Raw genomic sequence first — 25302 nt, 5'->3', positions numbered from 1 at the left:
GTGCATTTTCAAGAGACAGGGACTTGCTATATTGCCCAGGCTGGTCTAAAACTCCTGGTCTCGAGCAATCCTTCCACATTAGCCTCTGAAAGTGTTGGGATTACATGTGTGAGCCACCACTCCTGGCTCTATACCATTTTATAGTTTAAAAATTATATTTACTTTTATCATATCATTTATTCACAGCTAGAACCTTTTGGAGATAGCTCTATCATCCGCATGCCACCAAATACTGCTTATTTTAGTAAAATTACCCAATGGAAGAATGATCCCTGAGCTCAGACCCTTTCCCCTCTCTTCCCACAGTAGACAAGATGATGGACAAGTGCCCATTTCTTAAACATTTTCCAAATCCCATCTTCCTCCCAAGATAAAGAGTTTCTGTATCTGTTCCCAGAGAATTTCCTTCTTCAATTCTGTTGCAGACTTGAACACACAATGACCACAACTTGGGTGCAGGAGTGAGGCACAGTGATCTAATCTTGGCAGCACAAAGCAGGCGGGAGAAGAGAAGAGGCGTGGGTGTTCAGTCACAGGCAGGAAATTTACTGGGAAGTGTACCTAGGCTGATTCCAGATAGATGGCCTGAGGGTGAGGCTGCATCCCAAGGGGCAGCCAGCTCAGTTGAGACATCCCCTGGACCCCAACATTGCTACTCAGGTGAGCAAAACACAGCAGAGACCTGCAGCCCATTCATCATTGGAAAGCTCTGGGTGTGGGGGGTGAGGGTGGATGTTCATGGTGCAGAGCAGGGCAGGAGTCTGTCAATACTCCCAAGTTGCCAGGTGCTGGGCTGCAATATGGAGCAAGCCGAGGAGGCTTAGAGAGGTTGGGTGAATCTGTCCTGCTGATGTGGCTTCCAAAGGCTGTGCTCCAGACCTGGATGGAGACTGGGTGCTATGCAGGGTTCTAGAATAAACTTAGAAGGGTCATGGAAGAAACCACATTTCCCCTCAAAGATTTAGGATGGGGGACAAGATGGACATGCAAAAGTAGCTTCAGAAAGCAACAGCAGACAGATCTGCTGGACAGTGACAAAATCAGGAAGGTCAGGAGCTGATGGAGACAAGGAGGGGTATGAAATCCTAGGTGTGGATGCATCTGGCCTAATTCTCAGCCCAGGCATCTTTCCACGTCTGCCTTCCCCAGCCAGGAGTGGCTTAAAATGTGACAGGACCGAGGCGGAAGATTGGAGGCATCAGGGACCATTGGTGAGAAGCTGAGGAGTACAGACTGGTTGATCTGGGCCAGGAATGTCCCTGCTCACACTCCTCACTGATCATCTGTAACCAAGGATCACTAAATGACAGGTCTAGGAATTAAAGCAGAGAATGAGAAGATGCTGGACTTCCCCTGCGTTGCCTCATTTGGTTTTCCCCCTACTCAGTGCAACAGGTGCTTTTGGTATGACCTACTTTTCAGATCATCAAAGTGAGGGCCACTTCTATTCCAAACCTTGCAAGACTTCCTTTTTACCCATCTCACTGTGTCCAAACCAAAAGCCCTGCCAGTAAGAGTGGAGAGACGCTGTCCTTTGAAGCCAGGCACATTGGATCACCTCAAGCTGTGGCCTGGCTGTAGCTGAGACCTTGGGTTCTGCCGTCAGTCAACGGGAGACACTTCTCAGCCTCTCCTCTTCCAGGCTATGTGAAATTTAGCAAGTTATTTAACCCCTCTCTGCTTCTATTACCTAATCCTTAAAATGTAAAGTAGTAGTAAAACTGCCATGTAGGGTTTCCATAGGATGAAATAAGTGATGTGTGGCAAACTTCACACAGTGCCACTTGACACTTATTAAGTTCTCAATAAATGAGAGTTGCTGGCAAAAAAAAAAAAATCTGGATGTAGAATAAAGAGCCCATAACATTGTCATTTACTATGCGCCAGGCACTGTGACAAAACCCTTTTATATTCATTTACCATTTATTTCTCACAATGACCCTGTAAGTTACCTATGATCACTACGCTGTTCTGCAGTTTGAGAAAGTGAGATTAGAGAAGTCACACAACTTGCTCAAGGTCACACTGTGAATAAGAGGGAGGGAGCTTGGGTTGTAGTAACAAGAGACTGCCATGACCATGTTAAAGAGGAGGGTAGAGAAAGAGAGAGGTCTGAAACTTGCTCCAGGGAGGCCGGAAATTCTCAGGGGCCTTCCTGTGAGAGAGAGACTTGGATTGACAGAGTTCATGGGCTTGGCCACCACCTCACAGCAAATGCTTGACAGAACTGGGACTGGAACCAAAGTATTTCCTCATGGGCAAAATGGGAAGGTAGAATGAGGGGCATCCCTAATGTCTATGTGGACTTGAAAATTCTATGATGTAAATTAAACCCTGTGATCCTAAGTGTGTGTGTGGTTAGAAGACTCTCCAGGGAGCCTACAAGTCGGGGGGGAAAGGAACAAAAAGAGCCTCCCAGATGGAGGGCACCTCCATGCCCCAGAAAGAAGAGAAGTCGACAAGAAAGACTTTTTTGCTGCATTCAGTTCCTCTGATCATGGTCACTTGTCTGAATTGTGCAAATTAAAAATAGGAAGTGTGTGTCTGAGTCTATAAATAACTTCTGTAAGAGACACTGTGGAGACAACTATCACAAATGAACTTAGCAGAGCCTGAGAGGTTTGTGATGTCACCCAGCCCCTGGCATATATTCATGTATGTGTTATTCAGAACCATTTGTTCTCATTCTCTATCATTTCTCTCATCAAAATAGAGCCCAGAGGAGAAAAGCAATCAGAATGGAGTGGGTCTATCTGCAGCACAAAATAAAACCATATCACACCAGGACATGGAGGGAGTCTCATTCACACTCAGAGTACATAAGACCAAATAACATGGATCTGGCCCTGCCTCAAAGAATAGGATGTGACTTCTCGCAATTAACCTAGTTCCAATTTGCTGGCTGCCCCACTAGATCCTGAGAGGTTATATTTTTCTGCAAATCTCCTGGCATTAGCAATTACATTTAGCACACATTGACTGAGCACCTACCAGATACCAGGCATTGTGCTGAGAGGCACCTGGAATACTGAGACGAAAAAATGACAGTCCTTAATTATAAGGATCCCCAGTCGAGTGAGTGAGAGAGACATAGAAAACAATAGAACAGTGTGAAAAGTGCTGTGACACTAACCACCTATCCTGCCATTCACCAAGCTCTGTTTATTTTACTCCCAAATGTCACTCAAATCTCTCCCTTTCAGTTCATCTCTCTCCTATTACTGCACTTGTCTAACCTACCATTTCACTTTTGGACAACTCCCTAGCCAGTTTCATTTTCACTTGCTCAACTTCAGTCTATTCTCCACACTGCAGCCAGGAGTGACCAATTTCCAGTGGAAATTTGTCATGCCTGCATCACTTGTCATTATCATCATTATTATCATCACCATCATCACTACCACAATCATCATCACCAACATCACCACTATCGTCATCATCAGCATTATCATCACCACCACCGTCATCACCATAATCACCATCACTATCTTCACCACCCTTATTACCCTCAACATCATCATCACCATCACCATTTATCACCATCATCATTACCATCATCACTATTGTCATCACTGTCATCATCATCATCACCATTATCATCACCGTCACCCTCATTATCACCATCATCATCACCATAACCATTATCATCAACATCACCATTACCACCATCACCATAATCACCATCACTATCTTCACCATCTTTGTCATCATCATCATCACCGTTATTATCACTATTTATTATCACTATCACCATCATCATCTATCACCATCACTATCTTCATCACCACCTTTATCATCAGTACCATGATCTTCATCATCATCATCATCATCAGCAGCAGCAGCAGCAGCAGCAGCAGCAGCAGCAGCAGCATGTCTTTAAACATTTCAATGTATCGCTCAACTGCTGTTACAAAAAGATTGAAAATCTCAGTGTTTATACAAAGAATCTGTAAGTTCTGGGCTCTACCTGCTCTTTCAGCCTTAGTTCCTGAGATTCACTATTTTCACTTCATCCACAGTCACTGAAGCTCATCATGCTCTCTGTTTTGCAGATCCTTTGCACAGGCTGATCCATCTGCCCAGCTCTGCCCACAGCAAACCCTTCACCAAACTCACCGACCAGTAAAAAATCCCTAGTATGGACTATCATGGAGCTTTGCACCACTTCATAGCATAGCCAGAGTGAAATCACACATAGATTCTCATGATGACTTATCAGCGTCAGTGTTCTCCTCTATACACTAAGCTCCATAATTTACACGAGAAAAGGATCTTGTCTATTTGCTATTCTACCTCCAATGTAATGTCTGGCTCATAGTGGGAACTCAAAAATGTTTTCAATGAATATATTACATCGTTATGCATAGGTTGTCATGGAACACAGACATACATTTATCTGTAGAATGCGGGAACTGATGGAGAGAAGGTATTCTATCTCAATACCAGTTTTCAAGTACAAGTAAGAGTTGAGCATATGGATGAGTGGGGAAGATGGCACATGGGCAGAAGGAACAGCACATGCAAAAGTGTGGAATCATGAATTAACATGAGGTATTTGGAACATTGCCAAATGGGCTGAAGTGACTATTGCAATGTGAGTTGTCTTGGAAATAGAAGAGGAAACAGTGGGCAAGTAATGAGAAATGGGGAGTTAAGCAGATATTATGCAGCATTATTCAAAAAACTATCAATAAATGAAAAGAATATTTTCTGAGAAGTCACATGTGTTGAGTTGTCATCTTTCCTTGTAATACAAGACCTCATAAGAGATGATTGGCTGTGATTGATGTTTTTATAAAAGTTTTATGCAGATACAATTCACATACTATAAAATTAGTCCTTTATTAAAAGAACAGTTCAGAGCTTTTAGAATATGCCCAGGTTGTACACTAGTCACCACTATCTAATTCCAGAATATCTTTATAATTCCAATAGGAAGCTCCACCTCCATCAATAGTCACTTCTCATTTATCTCTCTCCCTAGCTCCTGGCAAGCACCAATGCATTTTTTATCTTTATGGATTTTACTATTCCGGATATTCTACGTGAATGGAATCATACAAGATGTGGTCTTTTGTGTTTGGCTTCTTTCACTTAGTATTTTCATGGTTCATTCACATTGGGTCACATATCAGTACTTTGTTTCTTTGTATGCTTATATAATGTTCCATTTTATAGGTGTATCACATTTTGGTTACCCATTCATCTCTTGATAGATATTTGACTTGTTTTAAAATGTTGTTTGTTATGACCAGTGCTTCCTGAAACATTCGTGCACAAGCTGTTCTGTGGATATATGCCTTCATTTCTCATAGGTGTATAGCTAGAGTAGAATTGCTGACCCATATGATACCTTATATTTAGCCTTTTGAAGAACTTACAGACTGTCCTCCAAGGTGGCTGTGCTGTTTTACATTCCCACCAACTGTATTAGTCTATTAATTCTCCACATCCTTGCCAAACTTGTTATTGTCTCTCTTTTTTTTTTTTTTCTTTTATTATTATTATTATTATTATACTTTAGGTTTTATGGTACATGTGCGCAATGTGCAGGTAAGTTACATATGTATACATGTGCCATGCTGGTGCGCTGCACCCACCAACTCGTCATCCTTTTTGATTAAAGTCATCATAGTGGGTGTGAAGTGATATCTCATTGTGGTTTTGATTTGCATTTTTCTGGTAAATAATGGTACTAAACATCTTCTCATGTGCTTATTGGCCATTAGCATATCTTCTTTGGAGAATTATTTATGCAACTCCTTTGTTCATTTTTAAGTTGGATTATTTGACATTTTATTGCTTTTACATATTTTGACAGTAGTCCCTTATTAGATATATGATTTTCAAATACTTTCTCTTATTTTGTGGATTTTCTTTTCACTTGCTTGATAGTGTGTTTTTGAAGCACAAACACTTCTAATTTGAATGAAGTTTGGTTTATCTATTTTTTCTACTGTTGCTTGTGCTTCTTGTGGTATATCTAAGAATTCATCACCTAATCAAAGGCTACATAGTTTTTCTTGTGTTTTCTTCTAAGTTTTAGCCTTTACATTTAGGTCTTTGATCTATTAATGTTTTGAGTTAATTTTTGTATATGGTATGAAGTAGGGGTCCAACTTCACTGTCTTGCAAGGGGATAGCCACTTGTCTCAGTACCATTCATTGAAAACGCTATTCATTCCTCATTGAATTGACTTGGCATCTTGTTGGAAATGAATTGACCATAAAATGTGGATATATTTTTCGATTCTCAATTCTATTCCATTGATGTATATGCCTATCCTTACGCTGATTTTTAATTGTGCATATTTCCTAAGAATGTGTTGGGAATTAAAGGAAGCAATGTATATACAGCACTTAATGCTAGGCTTCAAGAAATAAACATGAACTATTTTGTTGTTGCTGCTGGTGGTGTTATTACCCTGTTCCCAGGAGGAGCTCACTGATAAGACCCAACTTGTTGCTGAAAGATCATCGGCTCCCAGGGTTTTAGACCAGAACAGACCTGGGGATTTACAATCCAATGCCTCCATTCTAAAACTAACCAAAACAAATTAACAACAATGCCCACACACAAACATACAAGCACACAAGTGCACATACAGCTCTAGCCAGATACATTAAATGATTAGAAAAAGGTCACAGAGCTACAGAAGGAAGATGTTCAGAATCTGCTCCTCCTTACACTTCATGCAGTGCTTTTTGCAAAATATTATACTATTTGAATAACAGAATATCACACAACCTAGCCTAGATAAATGCCATAATTCCCAATTTGCTTCTGGTTTAAGAAATAAACATGTCTATTAAAATGCAAAAAGGTAGCCCCAGAAGGATAAAACATTGGATCCTTAAAAGTCTTTTCGGTATTATTTTTATAAAATAGCCTTGAGTGTTTAAAACTGTAATGAAAAGTATTTCACATTTATATTAGCTTTTACATGGTCTCTTAATATTTGGTTATTCCCTGATAATAATAACCAAAATAAAGTAAAAACAATAATAATAGCTATTTAAGCCATTTTGAAATAATTATCACTAATCTAATCTCCATATCTCTGTGATGCAAATATTTTTATGCCCATTTCACAGTAGAGGAAGCTGAAACTTAATGGCTTGTGTACAAAAATCACACTTAAAATAGTTGGAAAAAAATTGTGTTCAAACCTTAGCCCCTGTGACTCCAAATCCCAAGATTTCTTTTTCTAACTCTGACATACAGTCTTAAGTAAAACAGTTAAGACTAGACAGCCAAATATTGTGACTGGACAGAGACAGGGCAGAGTTGTGATGGAGGGAAAGGCTGCCCTTGCAGTTACCTTGTGGAGCCATCTCTAATGGAGAGCAGGCAATGGAGGGGCAGGATGCTGAGGGACGTAATGGAAGCTGGGCAGCTCTGGGTGACTGGGAGAGGACCAGACAGAACAGGTGCCCCTTGCGGGGGTGTAGCAATGACTCCTAATCTTGGCTGCATGCCAAATTCACCTTGAGGACTTTCTGACACTATTACTCCCTGTTCTGATTCAGATCTAATAATCTGCAATTTAAAAAAATTCCCAGAGAGTTCTTGACAATGTGGGAGTTCTTGACAATGTGGGAGTTCTTGACAATGTGGAGAGAATGAGGAAGCAGCCTTCAATAAGCATCTACTTTTGGCCAAGGATTGAGCTCAGAGTTTTACCCATACTGTCACCCAACCCATGAGCAGGTGTCAGGAGCACTCCTCCTAGGGGAGGAAACCGTGAGATCCAGAACTCATCTGCACACAGGCGTCCAGATGAAGTGAGGCCAGGACCAGAGTCTGGAGCTGTGTGACCCCAAGGCCAGTGCTGTCCTGGTGACCTGAACCCCTCTCACTGGGTCTGGCCCTGAGGGTTAAGACTGTGTCCCAGCATCCTGTCTTATGGACACACTTCAGTTCCTTTATCTTGTCCTGTCTACCTCACAGCCGTTGTCAAGACCAAATTAGATAATAAAGCCCCAAACACCCATCATATATGAGGTATCATTACTTATTGCATTGCTAAGGGTGTGGGCGAGGCTGAGGTAGGGAGCAGCAGCCACCTCTGCATCTGATCCCACGCCCACTTTGCTTCTGCCTCTCAGCTGAGATGAGGTCTGGGTCCTGCCTGAGCAGGACATGGTGCTGATGTCCTGTACCCTGTTCCTTCTAGAAACAGACACCCCCTAAAAGAAAACATTTTAAAAGCCAATTTCTTCATACACATGTGAGATTTGCCCTGTGCATTTGCTTAAGCCCAATAGCTCAGTTTAAGAGGAGGAAATTGATGGTTAGTTATTGAATATGCATTTTTTACTCTGGTACCTAGAGTGTTTATGCACATATATACTCTACATATACTCTATGTATATATGAAATATATAGTAATGTTATACTATATTATTAAATATAATATACAATATATTATACCATATTATTATATATAACATATCACATAATGTATTTAAATATACATATATGTGTGTGTGTGTGTGTGTGTGTGTGTGTCTCCAAGGTAAGCTTTATTTATTTGTAAGTCCCAACTTAAAGTTGGAAACTAAGATTTAGAAAATGAGCAATTAGGCACAGATTAAGCCATTTCTCTGATTCTAAATGGCATGAACAATATCGATAATAAGTATATACAAAGGCTAATAACAGCTAACATTTACCAGGTACTTACTTATTTCCAGGCACTGTGCTCCTGTGTTGAATACATTTATATTCAGTTCTTGCAACAACCTGAAGAGACAAGTTTTTCATCCCCATTGTACAGATGAGGAGCCATGGGCTTAGACTCAGTAAATAAAAGTTGTCCAATGCCAGGCAGGTCTATTGGACTTCAGAACCGGAGGCATGTTCCCTGGCTTCTCACTTCTGTTTCCACCACATCATATCAACTTTACGCAGGGTGGGGCTGATATGTGCAAAATCACACATTTCAATCCCAGCTAACTTTACAGAAAGACATGTTTCATCTTTGGGAAAGCCTTTTCCAGCTCAAGTCTTTTCTCTCACAAGTACACAATCATTTGAATAAAACAGTATACAGAGTAGTCATTTATTTATTTAACAAGTTTTTATTAAGCATCTATTAAATATTATGTGGCAAGCATGGTTCTAATTACTGGGAGTATAGTGGTTTATAAAGCAGATAGCTTAGTGGGCCAGAGAGATGTTAAACAAATAATCATACAAATGGATATAAAAGCACAACACTGTGTATGTATTACACAAGAAAAAGTAAAGGTTGAGGAGAGATTGTAACAAGAGGACCTGAATTAGATATTGGGAGCAGAAGACTGGGGTCATTAGCAAAGACTTCTCTGAGGAAGTAACATTAAAACTGAGCCCAGAAAAAAATTACACACGTGAAGAATAGGATGGTGAGGATTTCAGGGAAAGGATAGAGCAAATGTCAATCTCTAGGATGGGAAACCCTTTACACATTATAAGACACTGAATTTAGAAACCCGTGCACTCATACATTATGTTTATAGGGATAAAGAAGATGTTACTGCATGTCAGTCATTGCGTGTATAATAGGAATATGAGGATACCTATCACAGATCTTGTCCATGGGATAACTCAGTTGCAAAGATAAATGGTATGATAAAGGCATAAACAAGAATGTCTTGGGAAGAGAAAGAGCAACTCAGGCATCACAAATAAGCTCTGAATGTGAGTTGAGAAATGGAGAGTGGGTAGATCAGATGGCATAGGTGTGGGAATGGGTTTTCCAAGCAGAGGGAATTGTGTGTATAAAGGTACGAAGCTGAGAGGGTGATGGAGCTCTGGGTAGAGGCTTTAGAGAAGGGCCTAGAAGTTATGTTTTGGACAGACTGCAAAACAAATGGTTTTGTAAATCCTGCTAAGAAGTTTTAGACCTTCCATCTTTAGCAAGGGGGCACATGTTGGAGGTTTTAGGCAGAAGCAAGATATTTAAAAGATAACTGTGGTATTTCTATCTCTATCTGTCATCTATTTGTCTATCTGTCTATCTATCATCTATCTATCTATCTATCTATCTATCTATCTATCTGTCTGTCTATATCTATCATCTACCTATCTATCTATCTATCTATCTATCTATCTATCTATCTATCATCTCTTTCTATCTACCCACCCACTTACCCAACCTCTGTCAATATAACATCTGTCTCTCTATATTTCTATCTATATCGATCTTTCTTCTGCCTAGCTATTGCCCATATATCATCTATCCAAAATGACCACATTTTGAAGTTACCGTAGTTGTGCATTGAACCCTCTGCACAATCTATGCAAAGGCCCTATTGTAAAACACCACCATCAGTGAAATATAAGCAGATACCTGCAGCACCAGCAGAGGAGGCTCAATAGTATTTGCACAGATAACACACTGTGCTACTTATTATCCTTTAGTTAAACTCTGTGGGTCTTACCATTTTCTTTGAGTAATTTGGGCATTTCAGATAAGGTTATTATTCATTTCTTTATGTTTATGTGTATATTTACAAGCATTAGCAATATGTATAGATTCATTTGCTACAGATACTTGTCTAAAAATTAAACAAAGATCTCCTGCCAAAATACGGAGAAGCATTTAAAAGCTATCCCCAAGTATTCCTTTCTTCACAAAGTCATCATGGAAACAAGGGTGGAGTTGTAGTGATATTGCCAATTCAATTCAGATTTAAATTTATGTTAAAAGTATTGAATACCTTCCTTGGCAAGCAGCATGCATAGCCCTGGGGAAACAAGGAAGGTGAAGATGGGCTCCTCCTGTTGTGGTCTGCAGTGTGCAAGGGGCGCTGACTTGAATGGGATGGTTTTGTTCCTCATGGCAGGTACTGTGAGGGGAGATGCTCTGGGAAGACATTTGAAGCAGAGCACACAAACGCATGAAGGCTTCTGAATGGAAATACTGTGTTTGGGGAATTGATCAACAATAAACAGAGAGGAATCATAATGCAGTGAGAGGAGCTCTCATTTACTAACCCTGTAATTTTGATCCATTTATCTCCCCATGCCTCAGTTTCTTCAATATTAATAGTGAGAATATTTATTCTATTTATCTCACCATTTGTAAGGAGCTTGTTTCTCTCCATAAACAAGCAATTTGAAAACAACAAAGCTGCATATTAATGTTAGTTTCTAAGGATATCGTAATTAAGAAGAAAAGAACTTCCCTTTCTGCCAATTCATCCTCTGCACTTCCTTTTCTGTTAGCGATCCACACCCTAAAACTGTACTTATCTTTCCTCCTTGAAGACAATGACAGAGAACATGACGGAGCTACAGGGGATGGCAGACAACACTACCTGGGCTTAGTGGGAACATCTCTGTTAGCCTTTGCAATCCCACTTCAGGAAGCTCTTTCCTAATGGGTGACATTGACTGAGTGCCTGAGCAATGAGGATGACATGCTAAGCATCCATGGAATTTTCCATATCTCTTAATCCAGCATCCTTCACACTACCGGATGAGATATGATGTCTGTGGAAAGAACAGTTCTGAGTTGGTGGCTGTGCTGAGTTCTATCCTGAGGCATCATAGCTGCCTCCATTCACTGACTGTGCTTTCCCCAGCTGTGTGTAACTTACTATCAGGGAGCCTCTAGGGTCTGAAAAAAAATTAAGACAAAAAACTTCAGATGGCCTAACACTTCCAGCTGAAGCAGACATTATTTTGAGAATATTTTGGAAGTTGCACTCGAGTTGTTGCTTTACAGAAGTGAAAAAAGTATTGACATTTCTAAGCCCAGAACTATTTTTTAACAAGCTAGAAAATATAGGAAAAAAAAAACCAGGTAGAACATTTTTCTCAAGAGAATGCAGTGTAGCTAGAATGTACACTATTTTTTCCCAGCATGTATTTGGGTAAAATATGTGCACTGAAATTTCAGGCCAAATCCTAATGCAGAAATAATCCCAAATATGGCAGATTTATAAGCTAGGCAACTTTTATTTATTTGCTAATGTAGATTCCCTTAAGAGCTCAAATGTTCTACTTGTTACTCATGGCTTCTCCTTGAAAAGACTTACCTGTAAGGTCTCAGCAGCATAAAACTCCAAGCTGCAAAATCATCTGAATGCAGCATTTGCCATAATTCTCCTTTGCCGTCAACTCAGGTTGGTTTGGAATTGACTTGCACCGTACCTGTTTGGTAATTAATAATTCACAATTAAATTGGCAGTACAAATAATTCAGCATGTCTGCAGGCTTGGAGCCTCCACTCTCTGTGTTATCTTCCTTTTATTTGAGGATCTGAAAGAAAATTAGAAAGAAAGGTTTGAGTATCTAAAATCTTCCATTCAAAACTTTACATCCCTTAGTTTTGGGACTTCTTTTCAATCTGTTTTGGATCTTTCTTTCAAAGAGAAATTAAGCATGTACCATTGTCAGCCTCTGTGATTTACACTGAGGAGTAGAGATGTGTGTGATTGCATACTTGCCCTCCAGCTCCTCATCCTCTAAGTGCAAAGACAGAAGACAATAAACTGCCATACATAGAGCATGTTCAATACCCTGCCTGAGACAGGTATAAACAAAATGCAGCAGAAGAGATGGCTGCTTCTGCTTTCAGGATGTGGGGAGAGGTTAGGGCAAATGGCAGAGGAGAGAGGATGTTGGGGTACCCTTTGAAAGATGAGTCATATGTGTTCAGGTAGGGAATCAAGAAAAGACAGTCAAGGAAAAGAAAAGTTATGGGAGTGCTAATGCTTTTAAAATATTTGGGAGAGGACAAGGGGCCAGTGTGTGCCATGTGCTGTGTTAGAGGAAACGAGGCCTGAGATGAGGTTTGTCAGTGGGTTTAAGGGTTCGACTCCAGGGAGCTCAGGCCATGCAGAAGGGTTTGTTTGCTTGTTAAACCTGGTAGGGTGTGAGCCATGTGCTGTGTTAGGGCAAACGGGGCCTGAGATGAGGTTCATCGGTGGTTTTGGGGGTTCGACTCCAGAGAGCTCAGGTCATGCAGAAGGGCTTGTTTGTCAAACATGGTAGGCCTTTCTGGGGTAAAGGAGTAAGGAGGACAGCAGTTTGCTTCCATGATTACTTGGAAAGATTGCTCCGGCTACATGTAGGGAATAGATTGGAGGGACCCCAAAATGGAAAGAGACCAGGTGGAAGGTTGCCAGTGGGAGGCTATTGCAATTATCTCCATGAAAATTGGTGAGAAACAACCAGGAGAGTGGTGATAATAAATAAAAGGTGAGAAGGAATCTAGGCATTTTCCAATACTGACCTTTGAGTTGAAGAGAATCAAGGCCTGGAGGTGACAGAATAAGACCAGGTGTCATTTCAGGCTTTGTAGTGCTATGGGTACATGGGCATGGTCCTGGCCCATGAGAGGAAAACTGTTGTTTGTGAAATATGTTTTTTCTGTCATCATCATGATCATTGTCATCATCATCTTAGGAGCTAACATTTATTGAGTGCTTACTTTATATCAGTCACTCTGCTAAGCCATTATTTCACCTAAAACTCACAATACAGTGAGTTTAGCTACTACTATCATCCACATTTCATGAGTGAGAAGAATAAAGCTCAAAGGGACAAAGGCAGGTCACCTTGCTAACAGTCATGTAGCAGGTGAGGAATTAAGCTGATTAAAACATTGGTCTATCTGAATCCAGAGCCCTGCTCCTAACCACCAGGATATAATGCCATTTAAAAAATACAATTTAGAGTACAATCTCATGGTTACAGCAGTAGTAAGGACACCCACACATTGCTGGTTGGATCCAGGATTTTCTAACTCTATCAAGAGAGTCAGAAAATTTCACTGAGTTTTAAAGGATGTGTTTTAAGGGATGATTAGGGATTTTCAGGTTGAAATAAGTGAGAAATAAAAGAGTTCCAGGATGGAACAACCTGTTCAAGGTCAAAGATTTTAAAAGCATCTAGGATACTCAAAGAATAGTAACTAACTCAGCGTTATCAGCGTTTTGAGTGCAATGTTGGGGAAGGCTTGAGGCTGAGGACAGGGCTCCCTGATGTTTATCAGCTTATGCCACTGATTCCACTAAAAACAATAAACATGGGGATAAACAGGAGCTCTTGGAAGCCTTTGTGAATATTTTTGATTTTGCCTTTCAATCAACAGTCACACCATCTCTCAGTTCCTCTGCTTCCCACCGCTGTTCCCACATCTGCCTTCTGCTATCGCCAAGGTGTAATATAGAGCTCCTTCTACCATAAGTACAAGGCAAATGTTTATGGCCGTATCCTTGGCAAATCAAGCAACTTGAAATTTATTATTGCGAACAATATTTATTATAAAAACATGCTATACAAAAATTTGTAGGCTAACACCTCCTTTCAAGTGCAAAGAGTTATTCTCAGGTATTTCTTCTGTCCTGTTTCCTTACAGTTCCTCCTCAGATCATGAATATCTCCTCAGACATCACTGTGAATGAGGGAAGCAGCGTGACCCTGCTGTGTCTTGCTATTGGCAGACCAGAGCCAACTGTGACATGGAGACACCTGTCAGTCAAGGGTAAGATGCTGACCTGGAGGACGTTTTCAGAGGTAGTATGTTAAAGTCTTGGCTCTTATGCACAACAGAGCTTCAGGAATCAGAAAACATTTTGAAATCCAGTCATATAAAATCAAACAGGCAATATGCACCAATTGCTGGCTATTTCATTTTGAAAGGATTCACAGAGGAAATTTGCTAAATGATGGTCTCAGTCATTTTTATGGCCTTAGATGGCTTTTGTTTTCCAAACTATGAAGAACAAAGGACATAAGAATAACTTCCAATGAAGATGTGAAATTCTGAAAGTAGAGGTGGGTCAGTTGGTGGTTTGTTCTTCCTGGAAGTAGAGTGCAAGCGTATTAGCATGGCCATGGAGAACTTTGGCATTGTTGCGTGTCCAGGAGTAAAAGGATCTCCTTGCTTCAGCACTTTTAGGACATTTATCCAGAGCCACACATGTCTGACCTGTCCATAAATAGTTCACCTTGAGTGGAAGAACGATGATGGAAATGGTTAAGTGCATTTGGGCATGACTGTGCTGAGCATTCAATAATTGGTATGAAAACATCAGTTAAAACCACTTCCAACTTAATAGCAAGGGAACCAGAAGGACAGAGGGGCTTGCCCTCTTGGAAATAAAACTTGCCCCAAGTCAAACTTGAAGAGATGGGCACAGAGCCACTTGAAATATTTACACTGTTACTAAAAGCTGTGATTAATTCTAGGAATTATACAAGAAACAAGAACTTCCTCAGGCATTAAACATTCAAACATGAAACCAAGTAAATAGGAAAAATGTGTGGAGTATGCCTACATAACATTCAAAAATAATATTGATCTACAAGAAAGTGTAAGAGTAAATCTTAGTAACGTTGAGAAAGACAAAGCTTTGCCAGGACAAGAAAAGCCCTAACTATAACAGAACAAAAGTGATAAATTCGTATTAATACTGAAATACCCAAAACTGTGTGATTTAAATAACAGAAATTTATCTCCTCACATTTCTGGAGGCTAGATGTCTGAGATCAAGGCATCAGCAGGGTTGGTTCCTTTCAAGAGCTTGAAGGAGAATTCATTCCATGTCTTTCCCCTAGATGCTGATGGTTTGCTGGTAATCACTGGTGTTGCTTGACTTGTAAATGTATTACCCTGATCTGTGCCTTCATCTGCACATGGCCCTCTTCTAGATGCATCTGTGTCCAAGTTGTTCCTTTTATAAGGATATAAGCCATAATATATCAGTGTCCATACCAGTAACTTCGTTTTAACTTGATTACCTCTGTAAAGACTCTATTTCTAAATAAGGTCACATTCTGAGGAATCAGGGGTTAGGAATTCAAGGTATCATTTTTATAGGGTTGTAACTTAACTTGTCATAGCCTTCATCAAAATTAAAAACCTTCAGTGGAGCCACAGACTGGATAAAAACATTTCTTTTATATATATTTGACAAAGAATTTACATCTAGTGTATATGAAGAATTCTTCCAACACAATTCTCACACTCCACCTCAAAATGAAAAAAAAAAGGACAATTCCAAAAGAAGATACAGTATATGAATGGCAAATAAGTACACAAAAATATGACTAACATCTTAATCATATAAATAAAAATCAAACCGAAGTGAGATATCATTATATAATCCCTAAGAAGACTAAAATTAAAAAGGCTGATAATATCGAGTGTTGGTGAGGATGTGGATCAACTGAAGCTTTATATATTAACTCTGCAACTGTAAAAACATATAAGCACTATCGGAAACAATTTCACATTTTGTTATAAAGTTAAACATACACTTAGCATAAGACCCAGCAATTCCACTCCTAGGCATTTATTCAAGATAAATGAAAGCATATGCTCACAAATGTACACTGTACACAAATGTTTTTAGCAGCTTCATTAATAATAGCTGTAAACGATGAATAACCCAAATAACCATTGACAGGCAAATAGATTAATTGTGGAATATTCTAACAACAGATTGCTACTCAGCAATTAACAGGAACAAACCACTGATGCACATAACAAAATGGATAAATCCCCAAAACGGCATGCTGAGGAAGTTAAGCTAAAAATTAAAAAATACATGCTGTATGAATTTGTTTGCATGAAATCCCATAATAAGCAAAACTAATCTAGAATGGCAGAAGTCAAGTCAGTGGTTACCTAGGGTAGGGATTTGGGGAGAAGTGACTGCAAAGGGCCACAAGAAATTCTGGGGGATGTTGGAAAAGTTCTGTATCTTGAAGGTTATGTTGGTGTCAAAATTAGTCAAAACTAATAAAACTGTACAAAATAAGTGCATTTTATGGTAGGTAATTATATTTCAATTAAATTTGAAATATAAATATACTGAAATGTAGACAATAATGATCTGAATTTTTTTCCTAATTTGGAACATTAATTATGTCATTGCACTTATCAAATAAGAGACTGGATCTTTTACCAGGAGCATCATTCGAGCTTTTGCTGCTTTTCTCTTTGTGGACTGAGAACACATATTTTTGCTCCTGCCTTGTTATAGGGAAAGATAATGCTAATAAATTAGCCTAATATTCTTGGTATAAAGACCTCAGCTATTAAAACCTAGAATGTCTCTATATCATAAAGTAAAATTAATGAGAGTATTAAAGTATATGTAAGGGATATCGCAAAACTCAAATTTAATATAAACACAGCAATAATGTTCCCCAAGACATGGGTTCCATGATAATTTTGCCTAAAGTTAGAGATAATTTTGGATTTATATTATATACAAAACTATGTTTAACCATCAGATCAACTTTTATATATTTGGTAAAATCAAATGTCTTCATAAATGCTTGAAATCCCAGAATGTAGTTATTTGATCCTAAACACACAGTTCTCTAAGCTTGGAAATCATTTAAAAGGCATTTTAACTTTGTATAAATGTCCTGAAGCAATTTTTTATCATGGTACACTGGTAAGATTTCCCTTTTAAAATGAGGGAGATTCATTCATATTCCCAGTCTTTTATGGAGTGTAATAGTTGCAATTTAGCCTCACTGGAAAATCCTAAATTTAAATGATCCCTCTTTTCTTTAAATCTCACAGGCTGTGCTGTACTTTGAAGTTGCCTTTGTTTTCTCATAGGCTTGGCCTTAACTTTGCTATCCTTCATTTTCACTATTGTTTTCTCCCTTCCCTCTCTCAATGACATTTAAGCATTTGAACTCCAAAAAATTGTTTCCTTTGAAAAGCACACGGGCCGTGCTAATCTTCTCTGTATCGTTCCAATTTTATACCTAATGTAGGTGACGGGTTGATGGGTGCAGCAAACCACCATGACACGTGTATACCTATGTAACAAAACTGCATGTTCTGCACATGTACCCGAGAACTTAAAATATAATAATAAAAAAAGAAAAGCTCTGGAACATGAAGTATTTGTAAGTTTAAAATTTGCATCTGCAGGGTGACTACCAATATTTATTTTTAGAAGGATGCTCCTTCTCACTTGCAATTACGGAGTTGTTTTAAAAGATTAGAAGAAGCACATTCAACAAAACTTGAACATCAAACAGCATTTTTTGGGAAAAATGTGTTGATTGATTCAACATGGAAGAATAAGAAATAAAGGTTGCAATGACATTTTCTTTGAAATTCCAGTAGGATTATGGTGGAGGAGTTAGCTAATGCAATATTTGAAATATATGATTTAAATTTGGGAATCTATAAACAGGGGCAAGTAAAGCAGCCTTCATTTAAGAAAAATATTTTAATGACCAGTTATTAAAAATTAAAAATAGTAACAATCACACTTACAGTTTAAGATGGCAATATGAGTACATGCTGTTGACCCCTTACAATTACAGAAAAGAGGTAAAAATAAATGAATAAATAAATCCATTATCACATTAGAGAAAAATAATAATAAGCTTTGATGGATCAGAAACTATGAGGAATCTCTGAAATACAAAAAGTAGACAGATATAATGAAGGAAAAAATACAGCTCAAAATACAGAAATGCGATCTCTACCTGAGATGATAATGGTTGAAGAGTGAAGGTTTCAGGCAGTGCTGCACTGGTAAGTGAGGAAAGTTGATTGGAGTGGGAGGAGGCAAGGGAGTGAGAGGAGTCTGGGTAGCCTTTGCCCATGTTGGTGGTGTAAATACTCCCATCATTGATGTTTCTGGGGAGCCCCTTTGAAGTAACTTTGCTTTTCAGGTATATTTGTTTCACAAAAACAAACAAACCAAAGATATATCCTTCTTACCAAAGTAGGGTGAAAGTTTTGAAGCATCCCCAAGTTTCCAAAGGTGGATCCCAAGATATCCCAGCTTTTCTACTCTCTACACTGCATAAGCTGCTGGAGCCCTGTCGACCTTTTATCTCCTTGGCAGTATTTAAAGTGTTCCAGGATTCCCAGAACCTGGGCATTTTCTGGGGACACATGCCTCACTTTTGAGGAAAGCTGGATGTTACCAGGATCATGATTAAGTGTTGTGAACATAACAAAAAGCACTATGCAAACGTCCCTTTGGGGTTTTGCTGTTTGTATGCAAACTGCTGAGCTTTTGACTGTGTATTTATTCTTGATCTTTAGATACAGAAATCTGTACTTAATTTTTTTCAATAGCAGCCAATGGCTTATTAAAAATATTTATATAGATCTGCTAGAGGGTATGGTACTTGTGTAGCAGCCTTCACACATATGGAAATCTGTACTTAGTGACCCATGGCCCAGGAAGTAGGATGATGATGGAATCACACAGGCTGCTGCCTCAAATAATTTTCCAAAGGAACAAGTCAGGTCCCAAAACAAACAAGCAAAGTGGATTGGAATACACTGTGAATCAGCTGGGCTTCACGAATTACTTCCTTTCCCATTCCTGAAGGACAAGAGAAGGGAAGCTGGGCCAGCATAAACTGGCAGGTTCTTCCAGGCACATGAGTAATGTGAAAAAGTTGCAGGGATGGGACTGGCAGAAGATCCTGGAGGCTGTTGTGTTCTAAGGAGGGTAGTTGTCCCCTCTTGCAATGCCATAGTAATCCACTGTGATGCCTCGCACCCCTGGCTCCATTGCCATGACATATTTGGAAAGGCCAGATGTTTGGGAAAAATAACAAAGTCTTCCTTCCTGTCTCCCCTCCACTGAGATTTTAAGATGACAACTCTTCACCTGTGAGTTGCTCATGGAGTTTACTCAGATACAGTAATATCTCAGGGAGCAAGTGCATGAGTTATTTCATAGAAGTGATTTTTCCAGGTAACCAAAGCTGACTCTTTTATGCGTTTACCCAAGTTATTTCTAATGAAAGCATTTAAAACATGAATTAGGTTGTTTTTTGTTTATTTGTGTCTAGTGAATGCCATTTAGCCTCATCTTTATATTGTAACATCAAGATTGTACATATCGATTTTTTGTATCTTGGCATTTGGGGACTGGGATAACTAGGAATATGAGCCTTAAATACTGTCAATACTGTTTAAATTCTTGCGTCTTTTTAAAAATAGCTCCTGTATTTTTTCTTTCTTCCTTTCAATCAGACTTGTCAGTTCTTCCTAAAGTCAGTGCACCTGTCGTTTAGCAGCTGCATTTCTTCTGATGATCTGCTTCTAATTTGTCTTGAGTAAGAATCCATAAAACTAAGTTGATTAGTCCTAAATAAGAACTAGTGGGAAAGGGCCTTCTCTGAGTAAAGGGCATTAGCTTTCAGGAATGTGATCAATGGCACTGATGACATCTGTCTGGGGGAAATAATGTTTGGCTTTGTTCTAGATATATGAGGTTGATAAATGAGTAAATTCCACTTAAGTAAAGAACTAATACTAGCAAAATCACCACCTACGGTTATCACCTGGTTAGGCAGTTTTGTCTTCTAGTCACTCTGGTAGGTGTTCAGGTTAGAAATGTACTGATCAGCTGAGCGCGGTGGCTCATGCCTTTAATCAGAGCACTTTGGGCGGTTGAGATGGGCGCATCACCTGAGGTCAGGAGTTCAAGACCAGCTTGGCCAGCAGGGTGAAACACCATCTCTACAACCGCGCCTGTAGTTCCAGCTACTCAGGAGGCTGAGGCAGGAGAATCGCTTGAACCCAGGAGGCGGAGGTTGCAGTGAGCCGAGATCAGGCTGTTGCACTGCAACCCGGGTGATAAGAGCGAAACTCTGTCTCAAAAAAAAAAAGTACTGATCCATGACTGTTTCTGCTACAGCGTTCATTTTTCATTCTAGAAATTCCTAAAGAGAAAGTTTTAGAAGGAATCACCAAGTTCTTAGCACTCCAAATAAAAGATGCACTGACCCGCACTTGTGTATAGCTATCGATCCCAGTTGGATGGTGGTGTTAGCCCATTGGCAGAACATGGACTTCAGAGTCTTATCAACCTAAGCATGAGATCTGGGCTGAGTTGTTAACACACTGAGTGACTTTAGAAATGTCGATTTATCTCACTGATCCTCAAAACCCTTTACTGCAAAATGGGAACAACTTTATCAGTTTATTTTAGGAATCAAAAGAGAGAATGAATGGAAAGCAGGTAATAGTGTTGAACACTAACTCAACAGTTATTTCTAACCTGTAATTGTGCCATATTTGCATTTGAATGCATTCTTTGAATTCATGTAGCATACAGATAGCCTGGGTACTGGTTATGATGGTATTATGATGAGTGCATACTGTATGCCCAGTCCTGTTTTGTACATTTTTTGGGTTTTAGCTCATTGAATGTGCCAGCAGCCTTGGGAGAAAAGTGATAATTTTTACTGTTTTATTACCTCTTGTCTTTGTCTCTTATTCCTTGACAGTCCTGAGGTCTTTGATTCATTTCTTTGGCCTGAGTGTAGATTGGGAATGATATAGCTATTTTACTTGTGATAGGCAAAAAGCCAAATGTTCTTCATTGGGTATATGGTTAAACTGTGGTACAATCACACTATGAAATACTACACAGCAATACAAAGGAATGAACTATTGTTACATTTGACAACTTGGGTAGACATGAAAGGCACTGTGATGAATAAAAAGAGTTGGTCTCAAAAGGTTGCATATTGTATGATTCCACTTTTATAACATTCTTGAGTTGTCAAAATTGTAAATATGCACAACAGGCCAGCAGTTGCCAGTGGTGACAGTGCTAAAAGGAAAGGGAAGCAGAAGGGAGTTGCCTTGGGCTGATGGAGCTGTACTGCATCTTGATTGTTATGGTACTTATATGACTCTATATGTGTGACTGAATGTTGTTGAACTATACACAAAGACATAAAAATAAGTACATGCAAAAACTAGTGAAATCCAAGTAAACTCCATAGTGCAATTATTCATAACTTTATCTATTTATTTTTAATTTTTAATTTTGATTTTTATTTTACTTTAAGCTCTGGAATGTGCAGGATGTGCAGGTTTGTTACATAGGTATATATGTGCCATGGTGGTTTGCTGCACTTATCAACCCATCATCTAGGTTTTGAGCCCAGCATGCATTATGTGTTTGTCCTAATGCTCTCCCTCCCCTTCCGCCTCACACCCTGACAAGCCCCAGTCTGTATTGTTCTCCTCCCTGTATCCAGAGAACATGTGGTGTTTGGTTTTCTGTTCCTGTGTTAGTTTGCTGAGAATGGTGGCTTCCAGCTTCATCCGTGTCCCTGCAAAGGACATGATCTCATTCTTTTTTATGGCTGCATAGTATTCCTTGGTGTACTAAAACACCAAAAGCAATTGCAACAAAAGCCAAAATTGACAAATGGGATCTGATTAAACTAAAGAGCTTCTGCACAGCAAAATAAACCAGCATCAGAGTGAACAGGTAACCTACAGAATGGGAGAAAGTTTTTGCAATCTACTCATCTGACAAAGATCAAATATCCAGAATCTATAAGGAACTTAAACAAATTTACAAGATAAAAGAAACAGTCCTATCAAAAAGTGGGCAAAGGATATGAACAGACACTTCTGAAAAGAAGACATTTATGTGGCCAAAAAACATGAAAAAAAGCTCATCATCACAGATCACTAGAAAAATGCAAATCAAAATCACGATGAGATACCATCTCATGCCAGTCAGAATGGCAATTATTAAAAATTCAGGAAACAATGAATGGTTGTGGAGAAACAGGAATGCTTTTACACTGTTGGTGGGAGTATTAATTAGTTCAACCATTGTGGAAGACTATGGCAATTCCTCAAGGATCTGGAACCAGGAATATCATTTGACCCAGCAATCTCATTACTGGGTAATGGTATTTGGCATATACCCAAAGGATTATAAATCATTCTACTATAAAGACACATCCACACATATGTTTATTGCAGCACTATTTACAATAGCAAAGACTTGGAACCAACCCAAATGCCCATCAATGATAGACTGGATAAAGAAAATGTGTCACATACAACTTTATAAATACAACTTTATATATAATACTATATGCATACACACACACATACCCACACATATATATTTAGTTACATAAGATGCCACCATTGGGGGAGCTGGGTGATAGTACTGGGTACCTATCTCTACCATTTTTGCAACCTCCTGTGAATTGACAATTATTTCAAATGAAAAAATTTAAAAAATAGAAATACAAGGAAAATGAGTCTCTAGTATTCCATTAACAACCTATTCCTATATATGCTTATATAAGAATTTGTTGTTTCTAAAATATTTTCACATGAATCATCTCAAGTGGGTTTATAGCAGCTCCCTAAAATAGGTCAGAGAAAGAATAGTTTGTCTATTTCACAGGGAGGGAAACAGATGGAAAGGTTAAGTAATGACAAATGAGTCACAGCTAACTAAAATGATAGCTTCATGAAAAGAACCTAGTTCCTGATTTTCAAGTCTGGAGCTCTTTATATTATACAAAGATGGCTTCCATAGCTTGAGGTTGGAACAGGTATAATGTAAAATGATATATTAAATCAAATTCTGCTTGTTATCTGGGGCACCCAAGGGTGCTCACTAGCTTTGAGCATCACTCATACTCTTGCCTTGCCTTTCCTAAGTCCACACCTACCTTCCCATGTCGAGTCTCTTTCTAGCTTCCACCCAGTATTGTTCTAACAAAAGCACAGCCTCCAAATCAAAACCACACTCATGCCATTGTCCGCTGTAGGTCCCTGTTGTTCCTCTGCGTCAATTAAAATAAACCTGCTGAGACTTCCCAACCTCATTTCTTTTCTAAGCCATCCCAGGTAACAGTTCCAGCCACTAATAGGAATTGCCTATTAGTTGACCTGCTGCATTATCCAGTCTTGCTACTATTTCTTTGTCTCTCTCCAAGGCAGCTAGGAGCCTTGTTTCTAATCTGAAGTCATGTTTAGAGCCTAATTAATCCCTAGAGTGTGAGAAAGAGGTGTCTGAGATGAGAAATCAAGGTTATACATATCTTGCTCAGTGGAACAGTTATGGGCAAACAAGCTGTTCCTCTCACATTTTTGCAAAGCAAATTTATGTTCACTAACTTTGGTTCTTGTTGTAAATGAGAAGTGTGTGAAGGTCTAGCAATGCGCTTTTCACCATATGGGCACCCATATGTTTTCCCCCTTTGCTTGCGTACATTTTCGCTTTGGCATGCACATATGCCTGTATTTTTGCAACTTAACAATATTAAAACTAATCCCATTTATGCTCCTTTTGGGTGAGTTGATTGAGTCATAAATTCCTGAGAATCTCTTCCTTGGGAGGCTGAAGTTCTTTTGTGCAAGCAGGAGGATGGCAGAGCAATCTATCCTAGCAGAGGGATGCCTTCAGCAAGCGTCACTGTGCAGCTGATGGCCCTGACCCAAACTCCAGAATGCTAACCTAACGCTGCAAGTCTCAGAAATGTAGATTCATAATGCCTTCACAACGACCTCCTCCACCTTCCCTCCCCAAGGTGGAAAACCCTCACTAAGAAATAAGTAGTAATTCCCTAGGGTTCTCTTTCTGAAGTCCCAGGTGAATTAACACATCTTACAACAAAAAATTATGATGTCTTTAAGCTGTGGTTCTTGATAGGTGACCATACTTTCTACTTAATACTCCTCACACTGAATTGAGAAACTATGAATGTCAGAAATGGGACAGCTGGAAATTAGGCTTGCACGGAAATGACGCTTAGCTTCTTCACTGGGCATTTTAGAGAATAAATATGAGAATGGATATTACTTGTATCATATCTAGTGAAAAACCCAACTAACTCCAATGTAAAATTGGAACTGGAAATTCTGCCTACCGTCTGTTGTAAAGCTGTCTATCTTTGTCTCTTATGCCCTCATTCATTCACTCATTTAATGCATTAAGACTATTTGCTTTCCCTTTAGCAACAATGATGTGTAAGATAGACACTGTTCCTGCCGGTCTGGAGCCTATGGTCTAGTGGGAGAGATAGCTATTTATCAGATGATCAAGGCCATGGCATCTCAAAGTGTGGTAGCTGCTGTGAGGATGGGAAAAAGGGAGGTATAGCCTAGGGTAAGTTTTCCCTGAGATAGTGACATTTGAACAGACACCTGAAGATTAACAGAAGTCAAGGAGGAGGGGAACTGGGATGAGTGCATGTATTGAGGTTGGGCTGAGTAGAAGCCTTCAAGGCAGGGAACAGCACATCCAAATGTCCCGAGGTGTGCTGGAGCTGGCTCTTCAAGCTAAAAAGAGCTGTGTCTTGAATGCATAGAAAGCAGGCGAGACAATGCCCTGAGATGGGATAGTCATAGACCAGATTGCCTACAGCCCTTTAAAGAGTTATGTCCTTTGCAGGGACATGGATGAAGCTGGAAGCCATCATCCTCAGCAAACTAACACAGGAACAGAAAACCAAACACTGCGTGTTCTCACTCATAAGTGGGTGTTGAACAATGAGAATACATGGACACAGTGAAGAGAACA

At 39.4% G+C, this 25302-nt stretch overlaps 1 protein-coding gene across 1 annotated transcript in view; it reads left to right on the top strand.

The window, feature by feature from the left end:
• OPCML (opioid binding protein/cell adhesion molecule like) overlaps nt 1-25302 on the top strand; it is a 1125121-nt gene that overhangs the window by 1000597 nt on the left and 99222 nt on the right. Inside the window, 1 exon segment of the mRNA NM_001132803.1 lies at nt 14358-14483. Coding sequence (NP_001126275.1) covers nt 14358-14483 — 126 coding nt within the window.

This window comes from Pongo abelii, chromosome 9, assembly GCF_028885655.2.
Source record: "Pongo abelii isolate AG06213 chromosome 9, NHGRI_mPonAbe1-v2.0_pri, whole genome shotgun sequence".
In the NCBI taxonomy this organism is placed as follows: domain Eukaryota; kingdom Metazoa; phylum Chordata; class Mammalia; order Primates; family Hominidae; genus Pongo; species Pongo abelii.
The sequence above is the reverse complement of the archived record's forward strand: the minus strand, read 5'-3'. Positions and strand labels throughout refer to the sequence as shown.